This window comes from Carlito syrichta, unplaced genomic scaffold, assembly GCF_000164805.1.
Source record: "Carlito syrichta isolate Samal-C Ts95f unplaced genomic scaffold, Tarsius_syrichta-2.0.1 Scaffold306983, whole genome shotgun sequence".
Taxonomy (NCBI): domain Eukaryota; kingdom Metazoa; phylum Chordata; class Mammalia; order Primates; family Tarsiidae; genus Carlito; species Carlito syrichta.
The window spans coordinates 2,251-15,168 of record NW_007251079.1 but is presented as its reverse complement, the minus strand read 5'-3'; the positions used below and the strand labels follow the sequence as shown (position 1 = coordinate 15,168).

The following is a 12,918-nucleotide window of genomic DNA, read 5'->3' as shown; positions in this document are numbered from 1 at the left end:
TTTTTTTGGCTGACCTCGATGGTTGACTGTTCCCCATGCGTCTGTCACAATCCTTTTTCTCCCCAGCTATTTTGTCCTCCTGAAACAGTGTTCCCCTTCCCCCTTCTTTCTCATGGAACTATATCTACCTCCCGCTTCTCCTTCCAGGCCTGTTTTGTAAGCCACTGACTTGACTAAATACTCTTTCTAAAACTCTCAGCTAGAGGCAAGCACTTCTGCCAGGTTCGGTGACTCTTGAGCCTATGGGTTCGAGACCAACCCCGGCAACTTGGTGCGACCTCGTTTCTACAATAAATCAAAAAATTAGCCTGGCATGGTAGCATATTCCTGTAGTTCTGGCTACTTGGAAGGCTGAGGCAAAAGGATGGCCTGATCCCTGTAGGTTGACGCTTGGGTGACCTTGAGCATGCCATTGCACTCCAGCCTAGGCGACGGAGTAAGACTTCAACTCAAAAAAAAAAAGAAAGAAGCACTTCTGCTTCTGAGCTCGCAGCACAATTTCTCTGCCACTCCCTGTTGAGATGCCACAGTGCCTGTGCTCTGGCATTAACATTGGGGTCTCTCCATCTTCTGGCTAGACTGTATAATCCTCAAAACTGGGGTCTGTGTCTGGCTTGTGTGAGTAGCTACTAAAGCAACTTGAACATGCCATTACCTCAGGCTACCCTTGTCAAATGCTTAGAAGTACCCTGAGCACAGCTCTGCTCTTCTGCACAACCAGCTGTCACCAACTTCTTCTAGTTGTTCCCCAGCCGCAGCAGCCAGAATAGAGAGGAAGACTCGCGATATGCCATGCAGGAGCCGTAATGCTTGTTCTCAAGCCTTGAGGCCAGTCTAGAGACAGCGTTTCAACGAGAAACTTACCCTTCATGCCCTTCCATGTGCTTCCTTCCTCTTCTCTCCTCTCCTCGAACCCTATCTCTTATTTTTTCCTTTTGAGTTGAAGTCTCACTCGGTCGCCCAGACTGGAGTGCAGTGGCCGCTCCCGGCCACCACAGCCTCGACCCGCTGGGCTCCGGCAATCCTTCCACCTCAGCCTTCCGAGTAGCTGGAACTATAGGCGCGCGCTACCACGCCCAACTGATTTTTTTATTTATTGTAGCGATGAGGTTTCGCCTGCCCAGGCGGGTCTCAAACCCATGGGCTCAGGCAGTCCACTCACCTCAGCCTCCCAAAGGCGCGGGATTACGGGCTGAGCCACAGAGCCCGGCTGAACCCTATCTCTTTTGCCTCCTAAGTATACTCCCGAAGTGCTCCGTGTTTAAAAATAGCTCAGTTCACATCCAGTTCTCAAAATGCCAGGTGTTAAGAAATCATTCTGATTTAGCTACCTGATCAGATGCGAATGCCTTAAATAGTCCTTCACTTCACTTTCCATGGAAAGGCATTTACAGTTGGAAAAGAAAAGTTGTAGGCATTATAAAGAACACATTTTGGAATATGTATGAAAAGGCTAGAAGTATGCAGGTTGAGGCGGGGAGACTTATAGCCCGTGTTCCCCTGTCTCGTCTGCTTTTTTTTATTTTAAGAAATGGGACTGGCCGGGCCCAGTGGCTCATGCCTGTAATCCCAGCACTTTGGGAGGCAGAGAGACAAGAGGATTCCCTGAGCTCACAGGTTCGAGACCAGCCCAGGGAACTTGGCAAGACCCCATCTCTACAATAAGTCAAAAAATTAGCTGGGTGTGTTAGCACATGCCTGTAGTTCCAGCTACTTGGAAGGGTGAGGTGGAAGGATCCCCCGAGCCCAGCAGGTCAAGGCTGTGGTGACCATGAGCGTGCCATGGCACTCCAACCTGGGTGACAGAGTGAGACTCCCACTCAAAAAAAAAAGATGTGCCCTCCCTTTGTTGCCCAGGCTGGAGTGCAGTGGTGTGATCCTAGCTCATCTCATACTGGGCTCAGAGGATCCTCCCACCTCAACCTCCCAAGTAGCTGCTAAGGGGCACATGCCACTGTGCCAGCTCCCTTCCTCTTCTGAGAAGAGGAAGTTTAGTGCTGCCAATTTATGATCAGAAAGCCTGAGTGTTGGTCAGACTTGGACCTGATCAGAAAAGTGAAGTAAATTGAGTACAACTCCAGGTTTCTCTGCCTCCCTTTTCTAGATGTCTGATTATCATCTGTGAGTGGGCAGACATCACACTGACTTGATTAAGTCCTAAATAAGTTTTTGAACTTGTTACTCTCATATTGAATCTTTCTAGGAGGATGGTTTGTTTATCAGCAGAGGAATGAAGTTCACAATAACTGTGGCATCGAGATATACTACCAAACAGACATGCAGAGCACCTCAGAGAATATGTTTCTGGAACTCTTCTGCCAGATTATCTCCGAGCCTTGCTTCAACACCCTGCGCACCAAGGAGCAGTTGGGTGAGAGGGAAGTGGGGGAAGACCTGGATGGATGGCCGTTGTCCTCAGAAAACGTTTTTCACATGTGGAATCATCTGACACAGTGTTCAAGCTAGTAAAGGCATGCTGTGTTGAAAGACTTGAGAAAACTGTTGACAGGGTCCACTGGGAAAAAATCCTTAAGGCGATGACACTATACTGACGTTACATACATGTGAATAAAGAGGCCACTTTAGGTAGGGGAGAGGGTGCTCAGGCAGGCTTCTGGGTAGCAAGGTGGGAAGCAGGCTTCCCAGAGGAGCTTCAATTCACCGAACTGTGTGTTCGTTGTGCGTTCCATCTTGATATCCCAAGCTTGGGACATGTGAAACATACTCAGAAAGTGTTAGCAGAGTTTTAGCTTCTGTTAAAGGTCTTAGAGATCCTGGCAGATTTGGTCAATGAGGAAAAAAAAAGTTCAGAGAAGCTCTAGTAATGACAGGGAAAAACCAGTGAGAAAGGATTTGGGCAAGTCTCTCCAAGGACCTGTTGTTTTCCATTTTTATTTTTTAAATTTTTTATTTTTGAGTCAGAGTCTTACTTTGTCACCCAGGCTGGAGTGCAGTGGCATGCTCAGAGCCTCTGCAGCCTTGGCCTTCTGGGCTCAGACGATTCTTCTACCTCAGCCTTTCAAGCAGCTGGAACCACAGGCATGTACCACCAAGCCCAGCTATATTTATCATAGAGATGAGGTCTCACCAAGTTGCCCAAGGCTGGTCTTGAACCCCTGGGCTCAGGCAATCCTCTCACCTCGGCCTCCCAAAGTGCTGGGATTACAGGCTGGAGCCAATGCGCCCGGCCACCTGTCGTTTTTAAATAATCACCAGGCTAGGTGCTAGACGGGGAAAATAGCATTGTGGATGGTCCTTCCTTTAAGGGTGCTCACGGTCAAATCAGAATGGCAGATCTGTAAAGAAATAATCATAGTACAGAGTGGAAATGTTACTGTAAGAGTTCAAGCTAGTAAAGGCTGTGATGCTGAAGACGATGACTTCCTCAGAAGTGGGGCCCAGAGGCACACAGCTGTGGGAGACGGTGGGTCAGGGCAGAGCAGCTGAAGCAGGCAAGCCCAGAGCTCAGTATCGAAAAGGTGTCGCAGGGAGGTATTGCATGGGCTCAGCAGATGACAGTGGAAGTATGACCTTGATCTCTAGAGAGTGCGATCTGAATAGAATTAGTCCCGAAAAGAATTATCTAATAAGAAATATAACAGGGGCCGGGCTCAGTGGCTCAGCTTGTAATCCCAGCACTTTGGGAGGCCAGAGTGAGTGGATTGTCTGAGCCCACAGGTTCGAGACCAGCCCCAGCAACTTGGCAAGACCTTGTCTCTACAGTAAAGAGTAAAAAGTAGCCGGGCATGGTAGTGTGCACCTGTAGTTCTGGCTACTTGGAAGGCTGATGTGGAAGGATCACCGGATCCCAGCAAGTCGATGCTGGAGTGGCCGTGTGTGTGCCACAGCACTCCAACCTGGGCAACAGAGTGAGACTCCAACTCAAAAAAAAAAAAAAATATATATATATATATATATATATATATATATAACAGGAGAGCCAGGTTCATATAAGGAGCTTGGTTCTTAAAGGAAACAGGAAGGTTGGGGTGAAAGTGAGTCCAGCATTGCATAGGAAAAGGGAGTAGCTTCAGCATAGATGGAAGGGGATTAGCAGAGAGTGTGGAGTCTTGGGATGTGAGTTTGAATGATGAATAGGGGTTTTTCTTCCCAAGAAGAAGAAAAAGTCATCTCCAACTATTTGTAACTATTCTTCAAAGAGCTCTTGTGCTCTGTCCTTAGGAACTGCAACTATATTTTAGCTGCTCATAATTTCTTCAGAGGTGAATAATCTAAAACCTTAAAATAGATGTATTTGCTCTGATGGGATAGTTTTTGGAAGATTAAAAGTGACATGAATCTCAAATGCCAAGGTCCTGACCGGCTGATGTTTGTGTTTCAGGCTATATCGTCTTCAGTGGGCCACGTCGAGCCAATGGCATACAGGGCTTACGGTTCATCATCCAATCAGAAAAGCCACCTCACTACCTAGAAAGCAGAGTGGAAGCTTTCTTAATTACCATGGAAAAGTCCATAGAGGACATGACAGAAGAGGCCTTCCAAAAACACATTCAGGCATTAGCAATTCGTCGACTAGACAAACCAAAGAAACTGTCTGCTGAGTGTGCTAAATACTGGGGAGAAATCATCTCCCAGCAGTACAATTTTGACAGAGGTAAGGTAAAAGTAGGACCCCAGTATGTATGACGTTTAAGTAACATTTGAGAACATTAAGGCCATTCTACAAAATGGGATGCATTCTGTATTCTGTAGGTGATATTTCACTACTCTGTGGGGATTTGGGTGGGGGTGACTGGCACTGCTAAAGAACCACTCTTTTTTTTTTGAGTTGGCGTCTCACTCTGTCGCCCAGACTGGAGTGCAGTGGCTGCTCCCGGCCACCGCAGCCTCGACCTGCCAGGCTTCGGCGATCCTTCCGCCTCAGCCTTCCAAGTAGCTGGAATTACAGGCATGCGCTACCATGTCCGGCTGATTTTTTGATTTATTGTAGAGATGAGGTCTCGCTGCCTAGGCGGGTCTCGAACCTGCGGGCTCAGGCAATCCACTCACCTCAGCCTCCTAAAGGCGCGGGATTACAGGCTGAGCTACCGAGCCCGGCAGAACCACTCATTATTTGGTGTAACAAGTTCCTATTAGACACTTTCTCTCTCTGTCTCTCTCTCTCTCTGTCTCTCTCTTCTCTAAAACTAGACCTGGATCTACCTGTATCTCACAATAATGTATTCATAATAAATCCAGTTTCACACTTTTTTTTTATCAGTGTATCCCTGAGATTGCAGGTACAGATACCTAAGTATCTATTTCTTGTGACACTGAAAAAATGGGAAGTTTGCAGATCGAAGTCTCTTGAGGCTAATGCTACCCTAGAGGCACAGGAATCTGAACATTTGCCTCTAGGGATCTCAGAGATTTGCCCCTGCCTTCAGGCTTGGAAGAGCTGTACTTCCTGCAATCTCCTGTCTTATTAGCTTCCTCTCACCTCTCTTGGAGAGCAGAGATTAACAACTGAGTGTACTTAACCGTCTTAGAAGTTAGGGGTCTTGAGTTGTGTTCTCATTCTCACACCAACAAGCTGAAGATCTCTTTCTGGATCTGTTTCCTTACCTATAGTTTTTCTTGTAGTTGGATTCACTATTGTTACTAGTGTCTGTGTCTGACGTTTATTGAGCATTGACCATGTTCTTAACATTGTGTTACCTCATACATTGTTTTCCTAATTCTCACTACAGCCTCATTAAGTAGTTACTGTCCTCAATTTCTAGATGAGGAAACAGACTCAGAAAAGTTGAAGGGACTAGCCCAAGGTCCAGTGGCTCGTGAGCAGAGAGCCAGTATATGAGCCCAGGCTGACGTGGCTCCTGGACCAAAGTTCTTGCCCATTGCACCGTATCCCCTTGCTTTTACTCAAAGTCTGTTCCCTTCTTGCTTTTAGGAGCAGATGTCTGCCCCGCTCTTCTGGCAAGAAGGAGCATAGTGCTAACACTAAATAAAATATGAATACTTAAGAATTTTGGAGTAAAACGTACTGTCATTTAGTGTAGTGTTCTGGGCTATTTAATATGGAAGCGTTAGAAAATTATTGTTGATTTTTCAGATAATACGGAAGTTGCATATTTAAAGACACTTACCAAGGAAGATATCATCAGATTCTACAAGGTAAGTTGAATTCCTGTTTTTAGATTTTGACTGGTAAAGAAGTAGTGTATGTGCTATATTGTATGTTGCTGCTTTGAACCTATATGTTGTGTGCTGGCTGGATTTGTGAAGGTGTTTCTGTGACTTTAAGTATCTTCAACATAAACACCTATTATTGTTAAAAATATATGAAGTCAGCCGGGCGTGGTGGCTCACGTCCCAGTACTTTGAGAGGTGGAGGCAAGAGGATTTCCTGAGTCCAGGGGTTTGAGACCAGCCTGGGCAACTTGGCGAGGCTTCGTCTCTACAATAAATCAAAAAATTAGCCAGGCATGTTAGCACACACCTATAGTTCTATCTACTTGGAAGAAGGTGGAAGGATTGCCTGAGCCAAGCAAGTTGAGGCTGCAGTGACTGTGAGCATGCCACTGCACTCTAGCCTGGGCAACAGAGACACTGATTCAAGGAAGAGAAAAAAAAAAAACTATATATATAATATAGTCATGCCACAGCACTCCAGCCAGAGTGAGACTCCAACTCAAAAAAAAAAAAGAATAATTCTTGCCTACCTTGCCAGATTTTTGTAGAGTTTAAATACAATAACGTAAGTGAAGGGAAAGAAAGGGAAGTATCTTATTTGTGTCTGACTGTGTCCTAGCTGATTCTTCATAGTAGTCAAGAGCACCTCATTTTAAGTTGAACCTTTAGTGGGGCAAAGGGGTGACCTTTCTCTTCTTTCTGCCTAGGAAATGTTGGCAGTAGACGCCCCAAGGAGACATAAGGTGTCGGTTCATGTTCTTGCCAGGGAAATGGATTCTTGTAAGTACTGAATATTGGCTTTTTGTTAAAGTTTGAGCCATCTGATGGCTGACTTTTGTCACAGCTACAGGCCTCATAGCAGCAATCCCCAGCTTTTTTTGACATCAGGGGCCAGTTTCCTGAAGACAGTTCCCACCGAGACAGGAATCATCAGGCCTTAGATTCTCATAAGGAATGCACAGCCTAGATCCCTCGCATGCACGGTTCACAGCCCGTCTTGCACTCCTATGGGAATCTAACACCGCCACTGATCTGACAGAAGGTGGCGCTCCACTCACCTGCTGTGCGGACTAGTTCCTAAAAGGCTACGGACTGGCACAGGCCTGTGGCCCTTGGGGACTGGGGACCCTTGCCTTCCAGAACACCAGAAGGTAAAAGGAGTGGAGAAAGGGGACTGGAGGACAGGTCTGCTCTTCAGAAGCAAAAATAGGGGGGAAGGGAACTGAGGCGGTGATGGAGAGGACCAGTCACAGGTGGCACGGTGCAAGCCAGACACCGCTTCACAGCAAGAAAACACCATTAGGGAGCATCTGCAGAGAAGGTGTGAGGACCACTGCTGAGGGCATGCGGGTGGGCGGTTGATCTTCCCAGTCCTGCTGTCTCCCCGCTACCGTTAGTCCCTGACCTGGGTGGCCAGAGAGTCAGATCAGACCTGGGCACTGAAACTGCTGCAGCCAAAGTTTGATGACCTCAGTAACATCGTGAGCCGTCGCTGGGGACAGCGGAGAGAGGGTGGGACAAGCACGCAATGCCTCAGGGAGCCAGGCAGCTTGGGAGGACCTGAGAAGCACGTAGACTGCACCTGGTACTGTTTCCCATGAACTGAGTCTAGCTTCGATTTTTTTTGGAAGTTGCTCCTGTGTGCTGGTATCAGTAAGGGCAAAGTATTCATCCTTTTGTTTTCCTATAGGTCCTGTTGTTGGAGAGTTCCCGTGTCAAAACGATATAAATTTGTCACAAGCACCAGCCTTGCCACAAGTAAGAAACGTAAATATGATGTTAGATTACAGCGTCAGAGGACTCCTACTTGGAAGGGGCTCATTCACGAGGACTCACGACTCCAGCGTTCGGGTCACCAAGGGCTAACACCAGGGTTGGCGTGCCTCCTCCAGCTCCCCCGGAATACCTGGTCACTCCACCACTGCCCTCCTCTGCCTTTGCCTCTGGTTAGAACAGTTCTGTGACTCGACAGTGAGTCAGCTCTGGTCACAGCTGTCCCCAGCATTGAATACTGGAGCAAGGCCTCTGGGCCCCTTCCATGTTGCCTGCATATTGGAATCATCTAGAAAGACTGGCCTTCACTTGCAGGAGGAGAAAACTGGCAGTTCAGCCAGGCCTTTGCTGGGTGGGCATGCCATCTTCTGCTGCCCTCCCGAAGCCCTGGTGCTGAGCTCCTGGTGAGCCAGCCTTGTTTGCCCAGAGGAAAGCCAAGAGTCTTCCTCCTGGGCCAGAGTCCCACAGAGGACATTCACTATCATTTGCATAGGCCAGTTCATAATCCTCTGGCCCTACTGATCAGAAGAAAGGTCAGCAGACCACAGTCTATGGAGCCTCAGGCAGAGTGACCTTGGGCCAAAATGAAAAACAACAATAACAATGGGTAGGAACTCAGGTTTACCTATAGTTCCCTGGGGAAAAAAATGGATGTCCTTGTTCAGTCTGATTTTTGGGTTAAAAACACTAAAAGGAAACTTTTTTCTTTCAGCCTGAAGTGATTCAGAACATGACCGAATTCAAGCGTGGTCTGCCGCTGTTTCCCCTCGTAAAACCGCACATTAACTTCATGGCTGCAAAACTCTGAAGATGCCCCGGTGGGAAGTGCGCGTGGATGCGTTCCTGAGTCTTCCAGGGCCTAGGAAAGTGCTCTCGGCCACTTTAATTGCTCCCGATTCACTGTTAGAGAGACATCCAGAAAAAAAGAAGTTGACAGGTGTCATTATGTAGAAATATTAAAAATCCAAAGTAAATAAATTACAAAAATCTTATAGATGTAGAATATTTTAAAAATACATGCCTCTTAAATATTTTAAAATGTTTCTTTTCATTACTAAGAGAAATATCCCTTATATAACAGTACATAAAGCGATAAATGATATTCCTATAGAATCTTCTTCCCTGTTCTGTAAAATAGTCACTTGTCTGAAGAAAATAAAAGTTAGCTTTTTTCTAAAAGCCTCCTAGGTTGGCATAGAGGGCTTTATAACATTTAGAGAGGTCATACCTTTTTAAAACTTGATCCTCAGATTTGCTTTCTACTTGATGGTTTCATGTAAATCAATGGAGAACATTACATTTGGCAAACAATGAACAAAAGCAATGTAATTTTCTTTTATTAGTGAAATTGCTGATTATATAAGGCATGGTTTTAATCTTTTTATAAAATTTGAACATGTTTTTTATTCCAACTAGTGAAACACTAGAAAACCTAGAACACCCTACTTATTTACAGTGCTAGAAATACAGATTTACCTTACATCAATTTTGTCGTAAACTGAATTTCTCAGGATTCTTGTGGTTTCATTCTGATGGAATTATATTGACATTCTTGTTGTTCATAGTTGGTTTGCAGTGTTTCATCAGTTTTACTTTTTCTCATCCACATGTGGCTGTACTTATTTAACAAGTACAAATAGGGTCAACTTCAGATCCTGCTGAGTGTGTGACATGCTTTTCCAACATCAGCTGTGTAAGCACCTGTAACTTTTTGCTAGGGTGAAACCGCAGTCAGTATGCGAACCAAAATATTTTGCCCACTTACGAATTTAAAAGGGAACAAATACAAAGCCACCTTTTTGGAGGTATGAAAAATAAAGCCTTGCATTCTTAAATAGCAAGTCTCCGTAAGACTCTGATGTCCCTTGTTGCTACCAGTCTAATCTTGCCTTAAGTGTTAAGTTATTTTTTGACTATATAGATATAAACATATAAACACGGATGATGACTGGAGTGGACTTTTAAAAAATATTTTTTTCATGAGATACTATTTTATGTGAAACTCTAACTGTAGATTTAACAGCTGTTTTAAAATATTTACTGTTATTAAAACTTGCTTCCAGAGAAATTATGAATATATTTCCACATACAGGCACTAGTAACAGTAAGTGGCCCCATTGTCCCCTAACTCAGGCACAATAAGGAATGGCTTTTTCGGATGACACTTTACCTCCCTGTAGGATTTGGTTTGCCAGGACATTTTTCTGTAGAACCATGTCTTCACATTTTAAGTTTTTACATTTGCCATTTTCCAAATAATCTCAACTTGGGGCAAGAACAATCTAGTCACAACTCTGGGGGCTGCTTCCAAAGCGGGGCTCCCTCCCAACCGTCAGATCAGTGTGGTGCTTTTACCGTCTTTCTGTCCCTACCTTCAAGACCTCCTTGTATGAAGCCTGTCTTTGTCCACCGGAAGGTCCTGAGTGCTCACTTCCTTCTGGTCTTATGCATTCGTAGACTATGCAGCTTTTCATCAAACTGCAGAAACTTGCAGGACAGATCTCAGATGAGCCTGAGTGTCTAGATCCACCGCTGTTTGAGAAAATAAGAATCCACCTAGGTTTTTGTGGAAAATTACGTGCTATTGAGTGACTTCTTGCTCTTTTTTGAAAAGGAGTGACATTTAAAAGTGTCATTTTCACAAGAAGGGCACGTGGAGAGATCTGACAGCAATCTCCTGTGGGCTTCCCTGAGCCTCGATTACTGTTCTGTGTTCTGGCCTCCTCCGGCCTCCACATAGCCCTGGAGCCGCTGTGGATCACTCAGGCATACTCCCAGATCCATGTAGATGGGTCTGAGCTGCAGTCCTTGAGCAATAACAGACTACCCCCAGAACTGCCCTTTCCTCAGTGCTTGGGCATTGAGATTTGTGAAACCAAGTCACGGGTTACCTGGGACTTCTTTACAGAGTCTCTTTGGCTAGTTGATGTGAGCGAGGGAGCATGTGACACAGCCAGTATGGTGGAGTGCTAGGGTTATCCTGTTTACAATAAATCGCCTGAATTTAACCTCTGGAGTTTGTGTTTGTATTGTTTTTACGGTCTCGATGAGATGATACCGTGGCCGGTCCTCAACCTTCTGGTTTGGCAAGGTTTCTTGCTTTCATTGTTCCTAACGCAGAAAGCAATGAATTCTAATACATTTTTAAAAGCTTACCTGGGTAACAGTGGTTTTTTTCCAAACAAATGACTCAATTTCACATTCTGAAGAACAGGTTGCTTTTGTAAAACAGGGTCCTCAGTCTTTGAGACTGAACTGTTTGCTGTGAATATGGTCACGAGCCTAAACCCAGAAAGATATGTCTCTGGCCTTATAGGGAGGAAAATTAAAAAGGTAGAAAAACAAAATGTCCTCTATGGTCAATCTTTACGTCTTCTTGCCACATCTGCAGATAAGGCAGATGTCATGTCCAGTCTCTGTCTTCTGACTCAATAGGATCTTTCTTGTTTGGCTTTTTTTTTTTGAGTCAGAGTCTCACTCTGTAGCCCAGGCTGGAGTGCAGTGGCATGGTCACGGCACCACAGCCTCGACCTGCTGGGCTCAGACGATCCTTCTGCCTCAGCCTTCCAAGTAGCTGACTACAGGAATGTGCCATCACACCCAGCTAATTTGTGTGTTTTACTTTATTGTAGAGATGAGGTATCACCGTATTGCCCAGGCTGGTCTCGAACCCATGGGCTCAGCAATCCTCTCGCCTCGGCCTCCCAAAATGCTGGAATTACAGGCGTAAGCTACTGCGCCCAGCTTCAATGTGATCTTTCTATGCATGTCATGGCCAGCTGGTTTGGACATGCCTTTCAAGAGGAAATCTCCTGGCCCCTCAGTGTCCAGCTAGAACAATGGTCCAGTCCACACAGTCAGCACTGCGTTCGGGGCTATGCAGCCACCCATCCAAGCCGGGAGCAGCCCCATGTGTCATGGCGTGGGGGCAGTCTTCCTCTCTGACAAAAACCTGGAGGGAATCAGCTGGTTGCTTTATCGTATCTTTGATTCAGCTTCTAGGAGGGCTTAGATGGAAAACAGGATTCTCTCATATTTGCCTCCTTGTAAGGGCTGTTTCTGCCCTCTTCAGTCTTCCCTGCCAGGACGTCTGACTATTTGGCTCCTGGACCCCTGGCATTCTCTGCTGCCTGTTGAATGAAGTTCATTGTCCTTGTCAGCTCAGGCATTGTATGGCCCATGGTTTCTTGTGCCAGAGCTTAGCTGTGGTGCTGAATCGCTACTTTTCTCACCGGAGTCCAACTCTCCCAACATACAGCATTTTGGATCGCTCATACTCTGAATTAGCATTAATAATTAACATTATAAAGCACTTTGTAGCTTAGAGGACACCCACAGAGACATCATCTCATCTTCCACAGTAATTTTTTGAAATGGGGGGGCAGTGATCCAGATTTTCATTGATTCCAGACTTTCCAAGTGAGGCGGAGACGGGATCGCCTGAGCCCAGTAGGTTGAGGCTGCCGTGAGCCATGATCGTGGCACTATACTCTAGCCTGGGACAGAGCACAGAGTGAAACCTCAACTCAAAAAATAATTGTAAATTCTCTCTCTCTGTCCCTTTGAGATGTATATGTATCTACTACAGCTCAGGACCCAAAAAGCCATTCCTTTGGAATACAGTTAGTCACCAGGCCGGGCACTGTGGCTCACGCCTATCATCCCAGCACTTTGAGAGGCCGAGGTGAGAGGATCGCCTGAACCCATGGGTTTGAGACTAGCCTGGGCAACTTGGTGAGACCTCATCTCTACAAGAAATCAAAAAATTACCTGGACATGGTGGCACTTGGCCCGTTGTTCTAGATACTTGGAAGGGTGAGGCAGAAGGATCACCTGAGCCTAGCAGGTCGAGGCAGTGGTGGCTGTGAGAGCGCCACTGCACTCCAGCTTGGGCAACAAAGTGAGACTCCAACTCAAAAAAAAACAAGCCGGGCTCAGTGGCTCAGTCTGTAATCCCGTGCCTTGGGAGGCTGAGGTGAGTGGATTGCCTGAGCCTGTGAGTTCGAGACC

At 46.0% G+C, this 12,918-nt stretch overlaps 1 protein-coding gene across 2 annotated transcripts in view; it reads left to right on the top strand.

Moving 5' to 3' along the window:
- IDE (insulin degrading enzyme) overlaps positions 1–10,921 on the top strand; it is a 79,828-nt gene extending 68,907 nt beyond the window's left edge. For both annotated transcript variants that reach the window (XM_021715312.1, XM_021715313.1), the window contains 6 exons: positions 2,204–2,371; positions 4,343–4,615; positions 6,056–6,117; positions 6,843–6,915; positions 7,826–7,893; positions 8,621–10,921. In XM_021715312.1, the coding sequence (XP_021570987.1) occupies positions 2,204–2,371; positions 4,343–4,615; positions 6,056–6,117; positions 6,843–6,915; positions 7,826–7,893; positions 8,621–8,716 (740 nt within the window). In that variant the 3' untranslated portion in view covers positions 8,717–10,921. The remainder of the gene's footprint in view (positions 1–2,203; positions 2,372–4,342; positions 4,616–6,055; positions 6,118–6,842; positions 6,916–7,825; positions 7,894–8,620) is intronic.
- Positions 10,922–12,918: the final 1,997 nt, after the last annotated feature.